Source organism: Trematomus bernacchii, unplaced genomic scaffold, assembly GCF_902827165.1.
Source record: "Trematomus bernacchii unplaced genomic scaffold, fTreBer1.1, whole genome shotgun sequence".
NCBI lineage: Eukaryota > Metazoa > Chordata > Actinopteri > Perciformes > Nototheniidae > Trematomus > Trematomus bernacchii.
The window spans coordinates 6,271,903-6,297,440 of NW_022987910.1; the positions used below are offsets into that span (position 1 = coordinate 6,271,903).

General features: G+C 38.7%; 3 protein-coding genes across 9 annotated transcripts in view; 1 reads left to right on the forward strand and 2 right to left on the reverse strand.

Annotated features, from left to right (window-relative positions):
* Nucleotides 1-4,311: 4,311 nt before the first annotated feature.
* si:dkeyp-97b10.3 lies at nucleotides 4,312-17,455 on the forward strand. 3 transcript variants are annotated; one of them, XM_034115353.1, is made up of 17 exons: nucleotides 4,312-4,703; nucleotides 6,905-6,936; nucleotides 9,508-9,540; nucleotides 9,738-9,809; nucleotides 10,548-10,577; nucleotides 10,691-10,726; nucleotides 11,099-11,140; nucleotides 11,236-11,285; nucleotides 11,800-11,852; nucleotides 11,933-12,159; nucleotides 12,940-13,193; nucleotides 14,505-14,630; nucleotides 14,751-14,886; nucleotides 15,175-15,222; nucleotides 15,313-15,384; nucleotides 15,533-15,823; nucleotides 16,138-17,455. In XM_034115353.1, exons 1-17 carry the CDS (start codon nucleotides 4,654-4,656, stop codon nucleotides 16,164-16,166), a joined length of 1,581 nt encoding a protein of 526 aa, XP_033971244.1. In that variant the 5' UTR covers nucleotides 4,312-4,653; the 3' UTR covers nucleotides 16,167-17,455. The 3 variants fall into 3 exon arrangements, with proteins under 3 accessions (XP_033971244.1, XP_033971246.1, XP_033971245.1); XM_034115355.1 differs by lacking the exon at nucleotides 4,312-4,703 and adding an exon at nucleotides 6,618-6,642; XM_034115354.1 differs by lacking the exon at nucleotides 4,312-4,703 and adding an exon at nucleotides 6,679-6,710.
* Nucleotides 17,456-17,646: 191 nt separating this feature from the next.
* il12a (interleukin 12a) lies at nucleotides 17,647-21,459 on the reverse strand. The gene is made up of 7 exons (XM_034115356.1): nucleotides 21,441-21,459; nucleotides 19,283-19,437; nucleotides 19,080-19,169; nucleotides 18,722-18,763; nucleotides 18,344-18,487; nucleotides 17,991-18,032; nucleotides 17,647-17,818 (listed from the first exon to the last, which is right to left on the reverse strand). Exons 1-7 carry the CDS (start codon nucleotides 21,457-21,459, stop codon nucleotides 17,678-17,680), a joined length of 633 nt encoding a protein of 210 aa, XP_033971247.1. The 3' UTR covers nucleotides 17,647-17,677.
* A 314-nt stretch (nucleotides 21,460-21,773) lies between these two features.
* Nucleotides 21,774-25,538, reverse strand: part of schip1 (schwannomin interacting protein 1) — a 192,867-nt gene continuing 189,102 nt past the window's right edge. For all 5 annotated transcript variants that reach the window (XM_034115357.1, XM_034115359.1, XM_034115358.1 and 2 more), the window contains 3 exons: nucleotides 24,703-24,826; nucleotides 23,943-24,036; nucleotides 21,774-22,732 (listed from right to left, as the gene is read on the reverse strand). In XM_034115357.1, the coding sequence (XP_033971248.1) occupies nucleotides 22,681-22,732; nucleotides 23,943-24,036; nucleotides 24,703-24,826 (270 nt within the window). In that variant the 3' untranslated portion in view covers nucleotides 21,774-22,680. The remainder of the gene's footprint in view (nucleotides 22,733-23,942; nucleotides 24,037-24,702; nucleotides 24,827-25,538) is intronic.

Below are 25,538 nucleotides of genomic sequence, written 5' to 3' on the forward strand. Positions count from 1 at the left end.
GTGACTAGACCATGGCCTTCAGTCGCGTCCCTCCTACTAAACGCCCACAGTTGTCCCAGTATTCTCCTTTTCCCCCTAAATATACAGGGTTCCCTAAGGGCTCCAAAATGTGGGAGCAACAAAGCGGGAAAGATAAAAAGAGGAAGAGGCCATGACACAACATACATTACACAGAAACGCTGACAGGCTAAGTATAATAAGGAGCAATAAGTGGAGGGTGTGTGTAAGAGAAGGGAGGGTTTATTTTAATGTGAGGGAAGAAAGGGAGAGGGGTAGGCACATCTGAGTTCTCCAGAGACCATGCAGACACTAAACTCTCTTTACACCCCTTTTCGCCTAAATGATGGCCTCCATTCCTGTTTCTTCCCTCCATCCAGTTTTATGGATGTCCAGAGACAGGAAACCTGGTAATATGTGAAAACGCTCAACAATTAAAGCCGATCCTCTCTTGTGAAAGGAGAAACAATGAAATGGTCCCAAGACCCTCTTAGTAACACTGTGTAGGTGTTAAACACTAACATCATCAAGGACAGCTGTGCTCTCAGAGAACACAGTTTACACATGATACAGATTTATTTGGGACTAACTCTTATTTCCTTCACGAAGAACACATACTACAACAAGAAATGTTAATTGTAAAGCTTAACTTCTTCATCTTCATGCACTTTTTGGTGGGTGCGTCATCATATACTTATTCTATGCAAAGAGAGATGGCTCAAAAAGTTTTACTTTGGGATCGATCACATCAAGATCAAGTATTGCATGCCAAATAGTAGGAAGTTATGTACAGTTGTCCACTCAATGGAAAATTGTAGCTAGAAAATAAATGTCACCTTTGTGTCAACAAAAACACACACAAAAGGGAAGGGTTTCCTTGGTTTATTTTCTCATCTAAAATCACAACACACTGAAAATAGAGAACAAAAGAAGTGTAAACTGTGTGGGTGAGATGAAAAGAAGCCCAAGGGACTCATAAAACATCTCAACACGTGGAAAAAAAGACGACGGCAACAGCAAACAGAGGTAACTTCTGAAAAACACACACGTATAAAAATAAAGAACAAACAGAGAAGGGAGGACTTGGATAATGAAAATGAGGTTAGGGAGAAGTTCAGTACAAAGTTGTTTGTGTCATTTAATCCAAGTCATAGAGTTAACTTTGATTACATCAGCTTACATTTCATGAAATACAACACTGCCCTGTTATTGGGATCCCGTTCCTCCATATGGAGTATCTCCCATTGATTGAATGAGGATGCCTCTGAAATCTGTCATGGCTGGACGATTTCCAGAGCCTCTCTCCCATTTTCTATATGCAAAGGTGTTGCTCTTTGTGCGTGTTCACCTCTCTCCAGCTTCTTTATGCAGGGTTGCAGCCATGGCTCTTTTGTTACTCTGGATCTTTCCCGTGATAACTCAGCCCGGATAGCAAAATGACCCATTGAAATTGAAAGGATAAGGAGTTCCTCAACTCCAGAGTAAGAGGACACCTTTTGTGCATCTGTGTGTGTGAATACATGCATGTTATAAAGGCAATGTTTGAGAACAGAGGTTATGGGTTTTTCCTGCCTGACCGTGTGTCCTCATAATGTGAGTGCTTGTGTTTTTGTGTGTAATTTTGAGTGTGTGTATGTGATGGATAATGAGTCTGCACAATGAGGGCTCATATTAGATCTCTAGGGTGTTTGACATCATTGTTTCCAACCAGGTTGGTCAATCTGTAAAAAAAAAAAAAAGCCCTGTCTTCACACACACACACACACACACACACACACACACACACACACACACACACACACACACACACACACACACACACACACACACACACACACAATTAACTACTGTTTTAACTGAGCTACAGTAGAGATTAGAATATAATATCAGTTGTTTCTTTTGAAAACTACCAATACCTTTTTTCTTTTTAAATGAACCTCAATCATTACACAATATTGATATAAAGTATGCATTTCAGGGTGAGTGACAATGTTTTGGATCAAGTCCAAGGCAAGTCTCAAGTCTTTGAAACTTGACATGCAAGTCAAAAAACAAGTATTTTTTGTGTATCAACACTTCGCATGATAATTACATTGGCAAAATCGTCAAGCCACCAATACATACCAAAACAGTGCATTAAATGTCCATTTGCAAATAACGAACCATCTCTTTGTGAGTGAAAGCACAACAGCTCAGCATTTTAGCCACATTAGCTAGAGCATGACTCAAAATATGACAGTATTGGTCAGTCAGTACACTTTATTGTTCCTGATTGATAAATTGAACAACACAGGTTTAAAAAAAATGTTGGGGTGTGGCACTGGTGAAAGTGAAACCCATGTGAAACAGATACAGAAAATGTACCCCTTTCTAAACCGTCTGTGGTACAGTTTCTAGTCTTAGACCTTTAATAATTTAATGATCTGAGGTTAAGTATCCTTTTATTGTCTAAAAGTCAAGTCAAGTCTTTAGGTAGTCAAATCCTAAAGACAAAGTCCTAACTTTTGTGTAGAGTCTAGTGACATCTAGTGTTGAGGATGTAAATTGCAACCAACTGAATACCCCTCCCCCTTCGGAGGTGCTACATGTTAGACTCTGTAAAGAGGACCTGTTCCCAATGTAATAGGTAAATGGACTGCATTTGAATAGCTCTTTTCTAGCAAGTCAGCATTCACATTCATACATTGGAAGCAAATACTGCCATTACACGTGCTACCTGCTAAGGAGAGACCAACATTCACATGCACTATGTCGTATACGGTATGTTGTACGACACTGTTGGCAATGTCAACGTTAGTAAATTGGATTTTGGTGTTTTGCCTTTGCATGCACACTTCAAGGACACTTCTACATGTGGACCACAGGTGCTGGGGATCAAATACGAAAGGAATGGAAACATATCATGATTATAATATTCAATTTCTGCCAAAATATCCCCCTAAATCATACAAGCTGTTGTTTAAATAATTTGAATAACAGCTTCCCTTCTTCTTATATACTGAGCATATCTTTGTATTTACTTAGTCTCCTCACAACCCACTGTCGATCGTTTCTTTCTGACCTTTCTCGTCCTTTTCTCTCTATTTTCCCCTTCCCTCTACTTCTCTCACTTTATCTCCTCTTATTTCCTGAGGTATTGGTGGTATCGTCTCGCCACTGAGTCTAATGTTTTGCTGTCTCTCCTTGCACCAAGGAAATGATCTCTCCCTTTAGACTCTGAGACTTGGATATGTTCCTGTAAGTCTCCAGCATCTGTCTCTTTCTCCTCCCTCATTGCTGCAAACTACACATCTATTCGTGAAAGTTGGACGAGCAAATCGAGATAGGGGAAAAGGAAAAAAGATCAATGTGTGGAAAATCAATAGGAAAGCCCTTGATCATTCACTCATCTCTCCCAATGGACATTTCAGACGCTCACAGAGAGCTCTCTGTGATGGACAGTGAGCTTTTGCCACGGATTGACACTTAAATTATTTTTATTTCAACTTTATTTTATGTTGAAACTCTTATTAGTCGAACCGTCATGAATCTAGTTTGAATGTGATCTTCTGCAAGATCATTTGAGGAAGCATGTTTTTTCTGCTGAGTTCTACTACTTGTTTTGTTGTCTGCTGCGACATCTGCTGGTGTCTGCTGGGTATTGCAGTTCTGCAATCTGTTGTATGTTTTCCCGCTGTTTGTGTTGTATTATGGAGTGCTCTTGCCCCTCTCGAGTCTTTCTTTAGTCTTTACATGTGGGAGAAAATCAGCAGCTAAAAAATACGTCTCAGAAGAACACAGCGGTCTTCTTTTTAAGCAGGGGAAACAGAATAAGCTAATATTGCTTCTTGTTTTACAACTCCCTTTCAAGTTTTTGTATACTTTACTTTACTGGCATAGCCTATTTGCTTGTAGGATAAACCCTAAACCCTATGGTTAAACCTTGGTGCGAAGTAATGCAAAACAATGATTATGAATGGGGTCTAAAATGTTAATTGTTTTCCTTTATTCTAGCTGTATTCACTCCACAAACAACAGAGCTAGACATGCAGCAGATTTCAATCTTGTATTTAATGCAACAGCAAACATCTCCTTATCTACTCGACCAGGGACTACTTTATTCTTGGTATCTAGTGAAAGTCAGTCTGTACTCTACTGTAAATCATCAACATATTAATGAAGCCCGTGCAAAAGGCGGGATTTTGGGCCCCGCCCACATGTTGCCTTCAGTATTGCTTCTCCATGCACTGCGCTGCAACTGCGCAGCCATCGTTAGTCTTGAAAGCTGCGCATTGTGCTATAAAAAAAGCGCAGTTATGAACGTCATGATGTTAACATCTGTGTTGATGTATTGCTTGCACACAAGCACCGTGTTTGTAAGAGGAAACAAAACATTCACATATACTCTGCAAAACGGTTGATTTCTTTATGGTTTTTAGGAATATTTCTTTTTTTCCGGTCAAATCCAGATGCTTTGCTTGTGGATGCTGCACCAAAGTGATAAGAAGCAGTTCAGCCACGAGGGCTCCGATGACCATTACCGCCAATTACTGTCCTGCGTGTTAACAAGATACTGATAGCAGATGATAGGATCATATTGCCTTTCAGGTGCTTTAATGCGCAGCCGCTGCACGCTGGGTGGACAGAGAGTGTAACGGGGTCCGGTTACACAGGAGGATGGTGGCGAAGATGGCGAGCTGCGGAGCGGCTTCTCACCTGGAGGACGGGTAAGACCTTTTTGATATTTTAACACACAGGTTTCTTCTTTTGGCTTTACAAAAGTGTTCGTGCTGTACTTTCAGACAGTATGCATGCACAGGATACGCGCTTAAATCGTGTCGCTTCAAAACAGGAAGTGGTGTATTTTGTTGCTGTCTGTTCTGAGCTCATGTGTTTGTGCATTTATAAACATTGACAAATGAGTTCCTCCGCGTTATATTCTCGTGTAATTGAATATATGTTCAAATAGAAAGTGACTGGAGTGAGACACTTTGTTGGTGTCTGTTTGCGCTGAACGCTTTTGTGTTGTTATATTGTGATGACTCACTGACAACAACGTAACATCAAGCTCTTCGAAGGGGGCGATTGTAGAGCGATTGATTAAAAAAAAAGATGAAGTTGTAAAGCAATACATATAAAACGTTTTATACCAATTATTGTAACAGATTAGATGTTGTAAATAAACTTGAAAATCAGTATAGAATATTGTAAGAGAGAAAACATGCCCCTGTGTAACCTATCATACAGTGTATCATACAAACAAACACTCCACTATAACTTCCTGCTGACAGTTTTGAATTAATGGTTTATGATTCAATGCTCACGTTTTTGTGCCAGCTGTAGCCTATTGTCAACCACAGACAGGTGATACTGATGACTCATTGTCCTCTGTGAATGCTACCATGTTTGCAAGGGTATCATTGAACCAGTGATGAGGGCTATAAAAGTCCCTGAATTCACAATACCACAACGCTTTGTTAGAACTTTTAAAGCATTAGTGAAATTATATCCAGGGAAATTGATATAGTTTAATTTACCTTACCTTATTAAAATCAGTAGAAAGACACAATTGTTGTTGTTGTTGTACTTTTCCTGTATTCGGTGGAAGCCAACTGACATTTGTTTATCTGCACACAGATGTCCTCTCAATTCATTGTGTTTGCACAAGTTGTAGAAAGTATTTCAATGCTGTGGCTTTTATCTTTCAGCCAGATGCAGAGGACTGGGTTATCATATTTTGTGGGAGTAAGATAGAAACAAGTGAGAGCAGAGAAAGTCTGAGAACTTGTGCAGGGAGTTTATTTATTGTCTGAAAACATCAGAGCTTCGCAAAGGATAACTTTGCTAATAGGAAGAGAAGATTACCATGGCAACTAATGAGCCTTGCTGTTGTTGTGCTGTGACTATCTGGCAGAGAGAGAAAGAGCTGACCTTGAAGAGGAGGAGAAAACATTGTTTCCTGGACATATGTTTGAAAGCAAAGGAAACCACAGGGCCTTTATCAGGGTTAACAGACGCTAAATAAAATAACCTAATTCATCCAGTCTTTATAATCCTTTTCCTGATAGATCATATTTTTCTTTTGATCGCCAAGCTGCTACACTTTTCCATGCCTGCTGCGTGTTTCCTCTTGTTGAAGCTGAGCCTGCGTCAACAGGTTGCACCAGTCATCTGCTCAGATACAACATTACACATGGATTGGGCTCATTGTTTGTTTGATACTACATTCATGGATAGTGGAGCACATATCAAAACATTTAGGGAGCTAAAAAGTCAGGAGCATCAGGTATTCATGCCTGCTGTGCACGGCCGGGTGATATGGTTGAAACTAATGTCAGGTTTTTGATAAAATCCTTTTCATACATGTTTAAAACAATAATGCAGATGTATGGACAATCACATTCAGTAAATTAGAACGATGTGCTTGGAATCAATTCTGCAAAGCTACAGTGCAGATATCGATACTTGGATGAAACCTTATGATCAAATCAACACAATATGATGCCACTTAAAGTAAATAGAGGTTCAACTCTAAATATAAATCGTCCAATCCCCTTGCTTTATTTGAGTAATGAAAGCAGAAAAAGTGTCCAGACCAGTTTTGTTTGATGAGGAAAGTAACCGCCAGTATCTTTCCATGGCTGTACCATCGACACTGCTCTGAAAGTAGGTCAGTGTGGGAGTTGGGGTGGAAAGGTGAATCTATCACCCAACAGGATGGGTTGTGTGAAAAAGTGAGATGAAGGAAGGCAGCATGTACACACTTCCTGTTTTTTTATGTGGCTGTGTGTTCCTATGTGAAAGCAGAAGTGGCGTACTACACGAGCCTGTAGCTGCACGGTTTTAAGAGCTGTCACTGTCTTCCTTCTTTAAATCCTCCCAGAGTGTAACTTAAAGATGTCTGAATGTTATCTCCTCTGCCCTACAGAGACGGAGATGTCCCCACGATGGAAAACAAAGGTAAACCGCACACCAATGTCATTCTTTCCCTCCCCCTCACTGTTCTTTCTGGTTTCGCTTTCTCTCACAACACACGTTGTGACGTAGAGCCACCTGTGTCAGCGTCTTTGTTTGTTTACAGTGTTTGGGCTACGTCTCTCGTTCCTTTTTTAATATCTAAATGTAGTAAATCCCCATCTATTATCTATCTTTCTTTTGTCTTCCTGCTTTTCTTCTTTCCCTTTCCACTTTCTCTGACCTCACTCTGGCCTTCCTGCTCTCAAATACATTTCCATTAAAGGGCAGGAAGATTTATGCACAGTCGTACGATCTTTGGTGTACGCAGTTTTGCATTTGCTATATCCTAACACTGCACACCTGTACACAAAGTATTTGTCAGACTTTTCTCTAACATTTGCCTAGAATAATCCCAATAGCATTATTAATGTCCATTTTATAACAACCTGCAGCAGTAATACATGTGCAACTGCTGATGATTAAGAAACCAGTGATCTGACTTCTTTCCAGATACCAGATAAAATACATCTATACAGATTACCTGTCAAATATGAGTGCTTTATTTCTCACAAATGTGAAACGTGTTTACCACATTGTGTACAACTAATTTGCATAATGTATGTAAGGTAACATGAGGCAAGGTTCAAGATTCAAGGTTCAAGGTTCTTTATTTTGTCATACGAACATAGCTACAGTGTAGTTATGCCGATTAAAATCTTAGGTCACAGGCTTCACACTTCAGCCCAAATTGCTCCTGTGGGGATTGCCCACAGTATTGAGTATGTAAGTCGCTTTGGATAAAAGCGTATAACAAGTGACAATATGTAATGTAATGTAATGTTATTGCCTGTGGGATGAAACTGTCCCTGAGTCTGGTGGTTTTAGTCCGGATGCTGCGGTAACGTCTGCCAGACGGCAGCAGACAGAACAGTTTGTGGCTGGGGTGATGGGGGTCTTTTATAATCCGGAGGGCTTTCTTCCTGAGCCGCTGAGAGTAAAGGTCCTCCATGGATGGCAGCTCCGTCCTGGTGATGTTCTGTGCAGTTTTCACCACCCTCTGTAAAGCCTTACTATTGAGGGCGGTGCAGCTGCCGTACCAGGCCGTGATGCAGCCAGTCAGGATGCTCTCTATGGTGCACCTGTAGAAGTTGCAGAGTATCCTGAAGATATGTCTGTGTCTTAATGAATATAAAAGGAAGGAGACACTGAATCTATATTGACACACTAAAATGGAAACAGTATTTATTGTGTATCGGTCATGTCTCGCCAAAAGATTCATAGCCATTGCTGTACACCACACATAAACCTTTTCAAGCAGTGCTTTTGCTATGTTGTTGTGACCAGCAGATGGCAGGCAACACCCATGAACCAGTCCCAACCTTTGAAACTGCTAAATAGTGTGTGTTTGTTTGTGTCTGCATGTGTGTATCTTTACTGGTGTTTTATCTCCACCTTGTTTGTCCATCGGAGTGAAGAGGGATGCCTGCTGGCTCAGATGAGGCGGCAGCAGTATAGAGAGAGATTGGCCTTAGGAGGCATACGAGGACAAGGAGAGAGAAATGGAGGAGGGTGAGTGCAGTGAGAGGTGAAGCAGACAGATCGAGGCGAGTGGAGGAGAGAGATTGATGAGGGAGGTGTTGCGTGTGGAGCAGTGATGGCAGCATCTGCTTGTTAGTCTAAGATAAAACTCCGTGGGCTAGAGAGGACGGGCTCCATCCATTAGGCGGCCAGGCACTCAGCCAGATGGCCTGGTGCATTCACTGCTGCTGGGAAGAGAGGACGCAGCAGCTCCTCTGGACCCATCTATATAAATGTGCCAGAATGTTAATGCATGGCACTTATCACAGGCTTCTTCACAGGGTGCCACAGTTCAACTGCTAAGGAGTGATGGATATGTTAAAGCTAGTGGTGTAAGTCAGAAATGCTGAGGGATTTTTTATGAGTAATATGGATGAAAACACACACTGCATGCAAACATAGATATTTACTAAAAGTTGAGGTTTCTCACTGCCTGGGGTTGCACCTGTTAAAGGAAGAACCCCAGTGACACAAAGTAAAACTTGGTACTTTTACACATTTTATGACATGCATTAAGATTCTATTATTCTTTTCCTTAGGGAAGTTTAAAACAGAGTTGAGTTGGGGCTTCGATGCATGATAAAGTAAAGAAGCAGACAAGTTAACATACTTCCCCCTATATAGTAATGGATTATTCTGTAGAAAATAGTTAGTGAAACGTTTGTGGCTAAATAGAATTAAGTTCTGTTTTTAATTGTATGTTTCCTGTTCAGGTCAAATTATCATGAGACTTTTTTGTTTACTAGTTCTGAAACCTAAGTGGGTGAGGAACTTAACTGATGGGCAATATGATAACCACATAAATGGGTTGATGATACTATCAAACCTTTGAAAGTTCCCGTAAAGATGATGATGGTTATCTGGTTAACAACAAGTATTAGTAATGATGTATGGTAATAATAAGATGGGAATCTACATTGACCTTTTCTCATATTTTGACATTATGGAATTAGTTTAAATGGCACCAACTCTAAAATAATTACTAATATGTTACAGATAACCTGAGAGAAAGTGACGGCAGCAGTTCAGGTAAACACACACATATCACATCACAGAAGTTTAACTAATTTGATCTTTACATAACTGAAAAACATAATTTTAAATGTAATTCCCTTATTTAAATGCAACTTATTTCTCTCATAACATTTACACTTTGTGGCATAAATCACTTATACTCATTATTCAATATTTTACACGTGTCACTTACACTTTGAATTGTCGAATAGAGAACACAGAAACATCCACTGAGGAGAGCTCAGAGGAGGAAGAGGAAGACGAAGAGGAGGATGAGAATTCTGGTGAGAGGCTGCCTTTGACTCATCACTAATCATACATCTAATGAATAGTCATTTAGTCATAAATTACACTTTAGTAGAGCGTGAGATAAGAAGATCAATATCACTCATGTCTGTACATTAATTATGAAGCTACAGCCTGGACATTGTTCATTTAGCTTAGCATAAAATGATTGGAAAACAACTAGCCTGGCTCTGTCAGAAGCTAACAAAATCCACAAGCCAGCCCCAGTAAACTAAAGCTCATTAATTATCATTTTTATACCTTTGTTTTAAAAGTACAAAATCCAAAGTATGTATTTTGCCACAGGAGTAGTGACTTTCTTGTCTTATCATGGCCAAGAGCTTGTTATGCAACCAAGTAAGGCTTCAAGACTCAATGAGCTATAATGCTTTTAATAATCCGCTTTAGAGGGGTCAGCAGTAAGACATTGTTACCATTGCACGGAGCCAGGCTAGCTGTTTTCCTGTTTCCAGTGTTTGTTTAAAGCTAAGCTAATTTGCTGCGATTGGTAGCTTCACATTAACCATACAGACAAGAGACAGATTGCTGGTATTCTGATCTATATCTGCAAGAAGATAAATACGCTTTTTTTTAATGTCAAGCGAGGGCCCCGTGTAAGAAGGCTAAACCCTTAGCAGCCATCTGCATTCTAAATCCTATCTACGGCCTTTGCTGCATGTCGCAAAAAAAAAATATTGAACTTTATCCTTAATTATCCTCCTTTCTTTCACCAAAAGACTGTGCTGAGAAGAATGGAGAAAAGGAAGGTAAGAACCAACATCCTTTTATCAATCCTTCAAAATGTTTGGAACCAAGGATTTAACAAGGTACAAAAACAAATGGTGTTTACCTAAATGTATCTCCTTTATGTTCTTTGCAGACCATGAAGAGGCCAATGCGGAAGAGTCCAAAAATGGTGAATGCAACTTGTGTCAGTAACTGCTTTGTCAGACTGAGTCTACTTAACTACAACTTTCTTGTATTTTACATCCAGATGGCCATGTCAGTTTGTTGTCATAGTTGCAATGGCTCTAGTCATAACTCAGGATAACATTTTAATGGCAGCAACACTGCATAATTACGCCATAAAACGCAGAACTTTGCTGGCTTTCTTGGAACACAATATTGATGTGTAATTAACTGTGCTCCACCCTCGCTCACAACCAAAATAAAATCTGCCCACAATCTGAAAAGATAATCTAGGGTGTTTTCCCGGAGACTTAACACAAGCTTTAATTTTCCGACACATCATTTTAATATGTTAACGTTAATTATTTCACCCTTTTAGATTCAATCCCTGGACCTGAAGCGGAGGTTTCAAAAGGGAAAGGTAGGCAGTAACTGATATCAGCACAACAAATGTTCTGCAGATTGTGTCACCCTGTTAACAACATCCCATTTTGTTTAATACATATGTCCTTGCAGAAGAGTGTCACTTCAAATCATGCTGTGTGAAATGCAAAGCCGTTCAGCAGGTGAGCGCAGAATTCAGATGTTTATTTGACAAAATGTGGTGATCTTAATTGTGTTGTCTGCCTGAGTATTTTTATTATACTTGAATATAGTTGAGATCTGTATGATATTAGGGAGCAACTTGTGTAGGCCTTCCTCTTGTTTACATATCAATACTTATTCTTTGTTATTCTTTATTAGGATCCCCATTAGCACTAGCATGCGCATTGGCTATTCTTCCTGGGGTCCTCACACACACAAAACATACATAAAACAAAAACAAAAACAAAACGGCTCATAATTTCATGCAATTTACAGTGCTATATGAAGTGAAAACTAAGATGGTCATCCAATTTTATCATAAGGCCAAACAAAAAAATACAAATAATTGTACATAATAATACATACATACCCACAGGCACAGTTCAATTGTACTTTATAATACTGAGATAATTTTTTAAGCAACCTTTTGAAATGTACTTGATACATTTTTCTTTACGTTAATATAACATCATTTCCAAATTGTCTGTTTGACAGAGCCATGGCAATGAGCTTGTTACCCCCAGGAGGATCTCTAAGGGACGATTGCAGTGAGTAAGACCACTGATCTTGTCCGTACACATTTGAATTGATTCTGTATGTCCATCATCTCTGACTCTGTATGTTTCAGGGTGCAGCTGGAAGGAGAGGGCACATACGAGTGTTCGCTTACCGGCCTGGTGTTTGAAGCATCGGAGCGGGTCATCGTGCGGTACTCAGTCCTCTCCTGGTCCAGGTTTGGCGCGTTACTGCCGGACTCCTGGAAATTTGCTGGACCCATCTTTAACGTGGACACAGTCAATAAGGACGCTTCTGTCCTCACGTCTATCCAGTTCCCTCACTCCATCTGCCTTGCTGGTGAGAATGAAGTACAGGACTCCTGTGTATTCTGTGTAGGACAGGGGTGTCAAAACTACGGCCCGGGGGCCAAATGCAGCCCGCGGACCATTTTGAATCGGCCCTCAGCAAATTAAAAAGTATAATGGAATATGGCCCACAAATGAAACTTGTGCTTGTCTTATATTTTTACATTTATATTTAAGAAGTACAATATATTACACACTAGTATTCATGTGTTAATAAGACCACTTTTCAAATCAATTCAGTCAATTAAAGTTGGAAACATTTTCTAACATATCTTAGTTGATAAGAAAAAAGCCCAATAACTTATTTACATAAGAAGCTTGAAATACACCCTTCCTATTTCTCCTTATTATAATCACTCTGAGGTTTCTGTTTTAAGGGATGAGCTGCCAACACTCACAAGCATAATTTACCTACATTTGATTGATTTTGCTAACTTATAACTGAACTTATGAGGCAATATACCTCTGGTGAGTGGCCCAGCCCTTCGTATATTTTTCTGTATGTGGCCCTCGGTGAAAAAAGTTTGGATACCCCCTGGTGTAGGATATCATTCATAACCATGGTCTTGTGGTGACTCCATGGCCCATAATGCAATGTTACATTTTTTCCAAGATTTTGGAGGTTGTCATTTAGTTGATGTTAGAGTATACTTATTTGAAGACCTTTACACAAAATAGGTTATTTTAGTGAGTATCATATTCTTTTATCTATGATTTAAAGCTGCTCTAAGTGAAACATCGAACCTTCTCTTTTCCATATGACGTCACACAGATCCAGAAAAAGAGATGACATTCAGTGTCCTGCATATAAAGGACAACCGTCCTCTCATTGAGCCGACAGTGGACCACTCGGGGAGCCATGTTAAGTGGAACGTGACGTCTCTGTCTCCCGTGGGTCCCATCATTCAGACGAGCCAATCTGTAGAACACCACGGGGTGGTCCTGGTCTACAAGCAGGTGGGCAGTGGCAACAACAACTACAGCTTCCACGTCTACCTGGCCACCAACAGTTCATCTGATATCAATGTGAGCATTAGATGAAAAGTGAATGTGGAACTGAATACATTTTTTTTCTCAAAAATAGATGATTGACAGTTGACGTGCTCCTTTTAAGACTTGCTGTCTGAGCTGTCGTTGTCAGCGGTCTTAAGGTGCATTTTTAAACCAATACAAATGTGACAGCTGTTTGAGAAATGTGGTCATTTCTCAGAGACTTCCTATAGTTGCAGTTTTCCACTTTAAACAGTTACTTCATGTCTGAACCTTTGTTTCTTTTGTTGCTTTCACCATCTGTCTGGACTGACTGACATTGCTGTATTTGTTCCTTTAAATGACTGGGTATCGACAGGACGTTTGAATACATACAAGCTTGTATAATAAGTGCACATGTTTTACTCTGCTTCCTAAGGCAAATTAATTACACATTCATTTTGATTACCACTTCTTACACATATTTAAATAGAACCAGTAAAGATTTACTTTTAAGATGTGAATGAGCAAGTTTGTTGGTCTAATGCATATTTAAGTGTTTTCATTTAGGAGAGCCCAAGGGAAAAAAACGGACCAAAATCCCCCAAATTTCTTTGTGCTGTTTCCTTACCAATAAATATTCCATTTGTCAAACCATCCCTTGAGTCTTCCTAAAAATGTAAATCATGACTTTTAATCATAACAACTGCCTACTGGATAAAACTCCAGCAAAATGCCTTGCCAATGAAATTGTGTGCCAAAATTGAGAACAGAATCAGAGCCAAAACAAACAGTAACTTTCACTTCTTGTTAATTTTGTTTCAACACTTGGTAGAGTTGGCCACAGATTTTCAGTTTTTTGTAGTACATTAAAGTATATTTGGCGAGTGATTAGTGACTAATATTAATGACCTTATCAAACTCCTTCTCATATATATCCAGGCTCTGGAACACTCTGCCCCTCCATGTGAGGTCGGCCGAGACACTAGGGGTTTTTAAATCCTCACTAAAGACACACTTCTTCTCCCTGGCCTTCTAGTCAGAGCGGAGCACGACTCCTGACTTTTCCCTGTGTTTTTTATATATCTGTTGTAAATTATTGTCTTTTATTGTGATTGTAGTAATGTGTTTTTATTACATGTACAGCACTTTGGCTCGACCAAAAATCGCTTTTAAATGTGCTATATAAATAAAACTTGATTTGATTTGATATATCATAGTTATTTCCCGATCTGTGGATGTTTTTTCCTTTGAGACACCTTCAGTTTTGCCATTAGTAAATGTTAATCACCATTTAGCCTGCTCATCAAACTGCAAGGAAGTGGCTTATCTTTTACGTTGTCTTCCTGCTCTCCTTATGTCAAACAGGATATAAACAAACAGGTGCGGGGCTACAAGAATCGCTACATCCGAATAGAGAAGCCTCCCACATGTAAACTGGACGAGGGGACGTATCGTCTCCTTAGTGAGCCAGAGGGAGAGATCAAACCTCAGGTGGGTCTCTTCGCATATGCTTGTGTGTCTACTCTTATATATAAATACACAGTAGTATACAGACATCACAATTTAATTATGTTTCGTTGTATAAATATGTATATATTTGTCCCTGTACAGGATTTGAAATTCACCCTTGCTGTGACAAAGATGAAGGGCTACTTTGAAGCTTTCTTCGAGCAGCCTCCTCCCTTTAAATTGTCTCTCATAGAGATTAACACTGAGGAGACCGTATGGTCCGCCACCATCAGAGAAGGTACCTGCTCATTGAATCTCACACTGAATATGTTTGATGATTTGTAGGGGGTGGGGAAACTAAAAGCTAGGAGCTGAGGCGAAAGAATCGGACCATATTTGTTTAAAAAGTTATAGTTTTTCAACCATTTTTCTTTGTTTATAAAACAGTTGACAATAAAAGAAACAAGGATTTTTCATCTGCAAATAAACCAGCTTTGACTGGGCTCCACATATTGTTGTGTTTTTAAGTTTGTGTGTAGTGTTACTTAACTCCAGAGCAGTGATGATGTTTACTTTCTTCTCTTAGGTGACTGTGTGGACAACACAGAAAAAAAGTCAAGAAAAAGGACCATCAGTAAGCTTCTTGTTTTTTTAACAAGATTGTTGTTTTCCACCATGCTATCAGCTCTTACCGGTTGTCTCACATCATGTCCCTCTATTACAGGCATACAGAGGAGCAGCAGCCCCTCAGAAGAAGAACTCTGCTGTAAAAGGACTCGGTGGCAGGATGTGTCAGGTAACTGATCTGAGAATAACTTCAGGCACAAACTTTATTTTTCTCCCAAATCAGGTCATCTGAAACCGGTACACACCTGAACTATTTACCGGTGCACCTGTTCCCCTAAAGTTATACTGACATAAAGTACCTGTGGGTCTTTTTCCAGATGGAGTGAAACCAGCGATGACTCCGGGTCAGGACATGTCGGAGAAGCAGCTACTGCAGGTGGCTAAGCGGCTCGGGAAGGAGTGGAAGCAGGTGGCCATCTATCTGGACCTGAACTCCAGGGAGCTGGACGACATCCAGGCGGCAGAGAAAGATGTGACCATACAGAAGCTGAAGATGCTGGTGGAGTGGAAGAGCAGGAGGGGGGCGGGAGAGGCCACGGCGCATCACCTGCTGAAGAGTTTAGTGGACCTGGATGACTTGCCAAACGAGGTCCGCCAGACATTGAAAGGTAATAAACACCATATAATTGAGATAATGATGATGGATAACCAACAAAATCACAAGTGAATGCATCTCTTGTGAAATTATAATTGATTAGATTTTTTTCGAATGTGTAAAACAATAATACAAAAATGTAACATGAGAATTATGATACAATACAAAATCAAGCAGTGTCAAATTGATATACAAAAAATATTATTGATTCTAAATTATATTAAAACAAATAATATACTGTTATTGTTACTGTAATTGTCCATATTTATCTATAAAGAAACTAACAAGACTGAGTTTGTTGTGTTTTATTTTTGTTGTCTTTTCCAGGCATGATGGACAATCGAGCAGCTAAGTGAAAAAGAAACAACCTTCGGATATCTTCGGGAAGAAAATACGATTTCAGGAATTCAACAAAGCAGCGGATTGATACAGACCAAACTTCACCTCTTCTGTTTGTGATTCCCCTCAACAATATTTCCTGGAAATGACCCTGATACCTGGGTTTTTATTTCGGCACAGTTAAAGGAAAGGGCTGGTGTCTTATCTTTGGAAGGACGTTTTCCCTATTTTTGTTGAAATGTAGTCCTCAGATTCTGTAATGAATACAGAAAAGACAAGCTGTACCTAAAACTTCATTTATGTAGCTATATTTTGATTAAAAAAAATGAACAGTAGAGTTCATTGTGATGTACAGTAGCTAAATATGTAGCCAGTAACATGTTTAAATGTAGGTGCTGTTGAAACTGCAAAAAATGGGAAAAATACAACCTGTGTATATTGTTTCCACATTATGTTTGTGGGATTCTTTTTATATAAATATTAGGCATTACGTCACACGCACTTGATTGTCTGACTGTCCTAGGCATACAGACTGATGTACTGAGCTTTTTTTATACATTTTTATATTTGTCCTGTACATAATCTTTTTTTACCAACTACTGTACCTGTGATCTATTTTTAAGTCTGTTTTGTATGTTTATGTCTGTTGGTGTTTTATTTCACAACTCTGAACCTTTAAAAAGCTCAAGGGAGTTGCAAGAGGTCCTTAATTATGTTTCTGTGGTTTAACTTGAATTATAAATACATTCCTGCCAACCTGTGATTGGAACACACATCTTGTTATATATACATGTTGTTTGTGTTTAACAAAAGTGTACACTGTGGGGAACAAACAAACTAACCACCAGCATTTGGATTCAGGGCCTAATTGAAGTGTATGTGGTGCAGCTACAGCCTGGCAATGTGTGTATATATTTTTATGTATCATCTTGTCAATGCTAATTTCATATCTGTACAACTTCGAACACCAACTGTACTGTTGAAAACGTTTCAGTTAAATTATCTTATCATAAGTCATAGCTCTTATTTTTTTTCACCTTTTCGCAAATGGCATTATTTCAAGACATCTCACACACTATTTGAAAAAAAAAAATGCTGCAGAAATGGCATTTGGATCATGAAATCTTTGAGGGTCTACTATGATGAGTATTGTTTACAATCCATTGCTTCCTTAAACCTCTTACCAACAAAAATCCAGTCCGTCCTTTCTGCACCTCTTTCTATCATGTCTCTCCAAAGACTTTGTAATAATTGTAACACAGCGATGTTGACTGAATAAAAATACAACTTGACAACTTTCTGTTCACTTAAGTGTCATCAGTTTTTATTTGCAAAAATTCACTTCCATTTTCAGTACTTAATTTAAAATAATACTTATAATAAATAACAAATAACATCACAGGCCATCAAATAAATAAGTAAATATAAATAAATAAATAATTTAAATAAATATTGTTATGCAGTGGAAAGGACTACTTGGTCGGAAGTTGTAAATGGTGGCGATGATGGAGAAGGGGCTGCATGACGTCTACTTCCTGTGGTCTCCTGAGGAAATGTAGCCCAGAGCTCTGTTGATGGTGATGGTTCGGACCTGGAAGCCCTTCATCATTTTAAACATCTGTTGTCGGTTTTCGTATGAGCTGTTTTCCCACTTCGGTGCACCAACATCCTAATAGACAGAAAAGAGGTTACCAACATGGAGACTCAAAAGTCGCATGCCCTCCCCACCCCCTCTTTGGAAAATGTTAACAAGAATTCATCTAATATCAGTTTTCCTCTTCAATACTGTAGGCAATGAAGATTAAATAGGGAAATAAAAAGAAGTAGGAAGACAGAAATACCTCTGGAATGTTGTTCTCTCCATTTGGCGTCAGGGAGCAGCTCTGTAAAAATGAAAACATTTTATAAGCGACTTTCAAATGTTATTCCCCAGGAGATTTTCTCCTACACGTGCATGTACTATATATCTACTATCTAATATATATCATTCCAATAACTTTTATATAGACTCGTACTGCACTATTCCACATACTCACTTTATTTTAGAACTATTTTTCTTTTTGTATTACTTTTACTATCTGTATTATTATGTTGCATTGTTGGAGAAGCCTGTGACATAAGATTTTCAACGACATAATTACTCTGTAGCTATGTTAGTTTGACAATAAAGAACCTTGAACCTTGATAAACACACCTTCCTCAGGCTCCGTATTATTTCCAAAGTTGAATTTAGAAGTGGCACTTCTGTTTCAGGCAGTCTGAGGTCGGAGTTGGTGTAGGACTGAATAACAGCAGAATAGTAGGCCAAGTCCTTCATGATGTTCCCCAGACATTCACTCTGTTGAGTCGAACAGGAAAAATTACACATCAATTTTTAGTCTGCTTTATAACAAAGTAAGGAGGATAACCTTTATATTGGAAAATATCCTAATTCTTATGTATAAAATGGCAGAAATAACATTGTAAAGCTTCAATTAAGTCAAATAGATTCTGGATTTACATTATAATTGTGTAGAAAAGTATGTCCCATAATTCCAAAAGCATTTAAAAAGGAAAGTTAACTTAAACATACCTCACTGAAAGTTGAGTTTCTTTGCATCATGCAGGTTGAGTTCTGTGGGGTAAAATCATTTTAAATATGAACATTTGTTTTAAGTCAGATGGCCCTTAAGAATCGTTGGTCCATACATTTGGTTATATGACTTGGTCAAAGTAAAAGTCCGTGAAAGCTGTGCTGAAATTATGAGGGTGTTTCCAAAAATATGTCCAAAACGTCTCTATCTTATTTGAGAAAATAAATAAATCAGTGGGATCTTTATTTTTCCCTTACACAAAAAGCATGAATAAGCCAAAGAAAAAGTTGTTTTTTATTTGTAATAGTGATTTTGACCATTAACAATTAATATCAATGATATTTAAACAATTCTCACCTGAGTCAGAGTGGGTGCGCAGGCCAGTACTGTCTCAGCTTGACTGATAACCACAGATGCATCAGTGTCAATTCTATGGAACAACTCCCTCTGTAAAATAAAACAATGTGTAAAAGTGTAACAGAAAGAAAAATAACATATTATATATAATAACATATATGTTAACATATTAACTATATGCTAGTACCGTGAATTGTACTCACATCTTTGAGGAGTTCTGAAATATTCAGGAGGAGTTTCTTAAAGAGCAAAGAGCAGTCTGCGCACTTTTCTGCGCTCAGACCCGTGCGCACCGGGAGCCCCGTGGATGTGCGCCAGCTCAGAGACAGCAGCAGCAGTATCAAACAGCTGGCGGAGTCTGCGTGGCAAGAGAATAAGAATCATCAACACATGACTCTTATCGGTTTACAACAGAATAGCATGATAAAATAGTAGAAACTTGGAATATGTTCTTATATCTTAAGTTTTTTTCTCGGGCTCGCTGACTTACAGAAATTACCAAATGCCATATTTCTGGTCAGAGAGATAACTGTGCTTAATCCAGGTGAATCAGTATAAGTGTGTTGCTGACTCCCGATGTGATTGTTTTTATATGCATATACATCGGGGGATTCCCTGACACTGCTGCAGGAGAGCCAGCAAAAAGAAAACTAAAACGTCATATGTAATTTCCTCCTTGATCTCTCAGCAGCCATTTGAACATGCAGAAACGGGAAGTTGCATTGTTTGTTTCAAATGTCTCACCGAGCGAAAGCAGCTCCGGGAAAAAAAAATAAGCCAAGGTGTGATGTAACTGTTTAATATTAGACACCAAACAATTTACGGTCTTACATGTGTAACAATGTTACGCAACTGTGCGTGATTTTGCCTTGTGTTTTTTTTTTTAAATATGCAGGAGACAACACTGGGTCTTCTCTCTATCTCTGTATAGGCTAATATTAACACAGATGCCTCTCTTCTTATCAGTTCAAAAACTTTTCCACAATAAATACCTACATGTTACAATTGATATTTTACTAGCTAATTTGATTCAATAAACTTTCCATGGCTACCTACAATTATGAATCACATCAAAAATATTAAGTATAACCATGAATAATCAAAACCCCTCCTACAACTACTACCATCAGAAATTACTGAATTTAGTGCTTTTTCTATTTTCTATGATTAGTGTTCAGCAGTTTCTTTATTGGAAAGTCTGATTTCTGTTGAGAAGCTTATATGTCATGTGACCCAGTGAATGCAAGTCAATCAGTATAAGTGGGATATACATCTTTACAAAGTATTTAGCATTTTTTAAACTATATTTTCCATTAAAAGGTTTTGATTTATTTGTAAAAGCTTCACTGTTGTTTGACCCTATAACTCCAAAACATTGTAGTACTTCACTGGACAACTGGATTCTGCATCAAGTCATAAAGTCACAGGATATGGAAGCTTTCTCAAAAAGAAACAAGATCTTTCTTTTGAATATCCAACCTGAACAGTGCAGTTCAGTCAATGAATGCTCCGATTAAAGTCAGTAGTATATCATGTATATCATGTCTAAATAAAAAAAACATGAAAACATGACAATTTTTTTTTTGAAAAATTAATAGTGCACCAAAAATAGTAGGCCAAAAATGTCCTAAATACTCATCATTTTGTAATAAAGAAAAAATCCTAAATTCAAGTTTTCAAAAGAAGAGAAAGAAAGTCATAAAAAAGTCATTAAAATATAGTCAAATAATAATATGGCATACAAATGTATCGTATGTTTTCATAAATGAAGTCATGGTATATATATTATGCTAAAAAATGTCATGGGATAGTAGCCATCATAATAAAGTATTGCATGTCAAAAAGAGACGCAAATATGTCACAGAATAATATTTTATAAAAAAGTTAAAAAAGCTATGATAAAAATCAAATTGTAACTTTAACGGGGGTCATCACTGAACAAACATAATAAAACGTTCCTTGAAACCTTTGTCTGATTAATAGAGCATGTTGGATCTTAAATTGATGAATATTGAACGTAATGCAAGGCCCCTTTGCTGCCCTTGCTTAGATCATGGCAATCTTTAAACTCGACCTGGATTTACGACTGCATCTCGCAAGGTTGTGACACTATCGCTGTGGCAACAGACACTTACTTCATCCTCGCCATACCGTCCCAGTTTTCTTAGGAACGGTGATTTACTTGTTGTTCTGAAACTGTAGTGGACAGTGAGTCGCTGACAGGAGTTTCCTGGCCTTTTTCTTGCTGCACCATAAGAACATTCAAGACTGAAACTGACTCTTTAAATGCAGTATATGATCATAGATGACCCACCGGTAGAGTGGGGGGATTTTCTCAGAGATACATTTTTCATATTTTACATAAAGAATAACCAGACATCATTCATATGTTTTCCTTGAACCACAACTGACCCGTCATCATACATTCTAAGTGCACAAGCTGTCATCTTCATGTGAAAGGGAAAATAAATCCTAATTATGACTCTAAAGGGGTTGTCCAAATGAATAGTATTAAAAGCGACCCAGATGAGAGAGTAAGAGACCAAGAGTGAAAAAAGGGGAGTTGAGTCATGCTCCGTGTATTGTCTCATGCAGTTGCGACCACTTATTACACTTCCTATGTTCATCAGAAAGAGGAAGCTCATTTCAATTCTTACTTGCTGCAACACAAATTAAACATACTTCACAACAAACCAATGTATATGAAACAAAGTTTATTCTTTATTTTACATATCTGTACATAAACATTTCTTCCCTCAAATAAAGTTTCTGATTACAGTAGGATGAAAACGATATTAACACACTTATTCATTTAAAATGACTTGTGTCAGAAAATCAACATTCACAAAATGTTGAAGAGCAATTAGAGTGAATGTTACCAAAAGCTACAACTCCACTACAAGGCAGGCATGTTTCCTTTACACTCTTTTAGCACCTTCAAATAAACATTTCTCAGTTGAAAACTACCATTTGTGCAGAATAAAAACAGGTCGACTTTGAAATACTTTTGGACAGTAATAAAATTACAGGACAGTAATAAAATTACTGTCCAACTTAAAATGGTCTGAAGAAGTTAGTTTCCATCTGTTTTTTTATACAATAGAGTTTCTTTTTTTCTCATGACTGACTTTCTACTTAATTTTTCACTATTATTTTATTTTTTCCCACAATTTTTGCATTTGACAGTTATAATTTAGTGGCGAATGTAGAAAGTTAAAAAGAAACGATAGCAAAGCAAGGCCGATCACTGCACAGGAAGCTGGGTACAGAATCCATGACAACACACAATCAGTTTCCTTTTTCTCCCAGGAAGCAGGAAGTGCTCCTCCATCCTTAGCGCTGGGAGAAAACCACAGAAGCTTCTTCTGTGCTGCTGCTGCAGTGGGTTTGGACAGGAAGGGAGACAAGGGGAGATGGGGAAGCAGCAAGGAGCAAAATACTGGGGACAAGCGGGGGGTTTGGATCTACACGGGGCAGAGGTGGAATGGCCAGAGGGGGAAAGTCTGGTTTGGAGCGGGAGCTTAGCTGGGCAGGAGGGGGGGGGGGGGAGAGGGGAGAGGGGAGAGGGGAGAGGGGGGAGGGTGGAGCAGAGACTGGCATCTTATTTGGATAGGGTCCTCTCAGCCAAATGTTTCTGTTGGCTCTCAGCATGCCTGGAAAAAGAGAAAAGGTTATTATACATACAGTTATAGAGAGGATAAGACTGGTGATGTATTTATTCATTTTGTTGTGAAGAAAAAACCCAAAAGAAAACCCCCCAAAAAACCAAGCAAATAATAAATACATGGTCCTGCTGCACTACATGCTCAGTAAGCGCACTAAATCTGCGACTACAAATATCTATAACAAATGCACTATTTACTTCTGTTTGAGTTACTATTTGTTGAAGGGATTCCCCAAAAATGTCACACATGAAAGTGTTCACAAGTTTTAGGGACGACAACTACAAGTGGGAAAAAAGTTATTTGTGCCTTTTTGTGGTTTCAAGGTAGCTGATAAACAGCCTCAAGTGATGGGACACCTTTGTAGCCCACTCCTCTTAACGGCTTAGCAATTTGAGACCACATCAGCAGATACTACTGTTACAAATGTAATTCTCTGAGTTAGATTTTGGATTATGTCTTGACAAACAACAAACAAATTTGTATTTAGCTGTTTTAATACTGATAACTATACATTGTGAGTTAGCAAGTTACTGTTTTAAAAACTACAATTTAAAGCAGTTTTGGGGAAATAATGAAGTCTTTCGGGAAGAAATGTATGAACTCTACACTTAGGAACAGTGGGAACAAATAGGCTTGAGGTTGAGAATCACAGAATAGGAGAGTCAGAAAAAGTATTGAAGTTGGTTTGGTCCTTTCTTTAAGAGACTTGGCAATAGCAAAAATATATTATGACTATGTCTTTCCAATCTTCAAATAAATATGTTTCTTGCCATACCAGAAGAGTAGAAAGAAAGGTAAATGCAGTGTGTAACGGAGGTGATCTTTGGGGCCATAGATCTCGGCCTCCGTTACGGATTGTATAGCTTCGTTGGTGTTTTAGTTTGAAAAGTGTTCCCCCTCCCGTCTTGTCTGTTGCTGGTGATTGCGTTCACCTGGTGCCCTGTGTTGTCTCCTCCCCCTTCACCTGTGTCTTGTTGGTTTGATTAGTCTGTGTGTATTTAGGTTCTGTTTTCCTGTTAGTGTGTGTGTGAGATCCTTGTTGCTGGTCACTGTGTTCACGGGTAACAGTCATATTGAGGCTGTGAATCATGTGCCCATGATTTAATAAATGCCCACACCGGGTTATATTTGAACTCTCTGCCTCCTTGCTTGGTCAGCTTCACACAGTGAATAAGGTCCTCATTAAATGCCTCATCACCTGGTGAGGTCCTCTATGTCAACCAGCATGGCATCTTGCTCCATGTGTAGTTCATCCCGAATCAGCAGCAACTGGACAAGCTCCTCATTCAGAGCTGCAGGGGCAGATAACACGAGGAAGAATATAAACGTCATGTCAGGCTACAGACTTATCGTAATGACAAAGCAGGAATGTATTTACATCATATATGTACAATATGGAAATACTTTAAACACCACATATACTGTGACCCTTATCAATAGATGGACAATATATCTGCATGAAACACTACCATACTGCTTTTATTACGTGTTGATAAAATGATTCACAAAGCCATCAAACCCATAATGAGTATTGACACTCGGACCACACAAATGTGGTTGTTCTCACATCACATGTTTTTCAGCTATTGTTTCTCCTTTTTCCAGAAAATATGAAGCACACACAAAAGACATTTTAAAGGGAAAGTCTGTATGTAAGTAAAAATCAGCTTATGACTCTGGACTCATTGGGGGGAATTTTGGAGCTGGTTAATGTTAGCTGAGAGATTATTCATCCCTGAGTAGCAGGGTCAATGCTCAGTTCAGTGCAGTGACAGTAAATACTCACAGGGGAAGCTGTGAACTGGTACAATTCTATGAATTGTCGAACATAATTAAAAGTACTTTCACATCCACTTAGAACGGTAGGGGTCAGTATGCATGTTCATGTTTTTCCCCATTTGGTCATATCTGCAATTGAAAGTAGTAACTCGTTGTATGTGTGTTTGTGGTCAACTCACTCTCGATCTGGGAGTGCAGGTCATTGACTATAACCTGGAGCTGTCCCAGTGTCATGTCTCTCAAGTCGGTGGGCTTCAGGCTTCTTTTCATTAGACACTCACTGATGTGAGGCATGTGTGGAAGCTGCCAGAAAAATACACACAAAGAAATAGGGTTACATGAAAAAGAAACACTAGACATCTTTATGCACAGGTTAAGACAAGGTTAATCTACAAAGAAACATGTTCCTGCTGTATGACTTGTGTTTCACATATTTATGCAATTCCCTTTATAGACATTTGTGTTGAATTATGTATTTCATGCAGCAAAAAGAGCATAAACTCATGGATCTTTTGTCTTGTAAAATATATAGACATGAATAAATAAGAATCCCAAAAACAATTAGTCTGCTGTATTGACAGAATCTGTTGACAGACAATTATTCAACAACAACTCCGATAATCCATCAAACTTTTAAATAATGTATGAAGAAAAACTGCCAGAAATTCACTGGTGCCAGATTCTCAAAAGGGAGGTTTGTTGGATTTTTCTCTCAAGGAACTGGCACTGTTGTCTTTTACAACTGTTCTGACATTTTACACAAAGCAATTGATCTATACCTGAAACAGAATAATCAAAATGTGTGCCCCTGTCCCTCCTTTGTGTTTTCCTTTGTATTTCATGCCCCCTGTTTGCCTCTCGGTGTGTGTGTGTAAGACTTGTTCTCTCACCCCTAACCCTAACCCTACCAGCAAACCTGCCTGCATTCAGCTCATCACCTCTTAAGTAAACCAACCCCAGCTCCAGTCTTGGTGGTATGCTCTAGCCAAGATATAATATATTTTGAAGGAAAGTG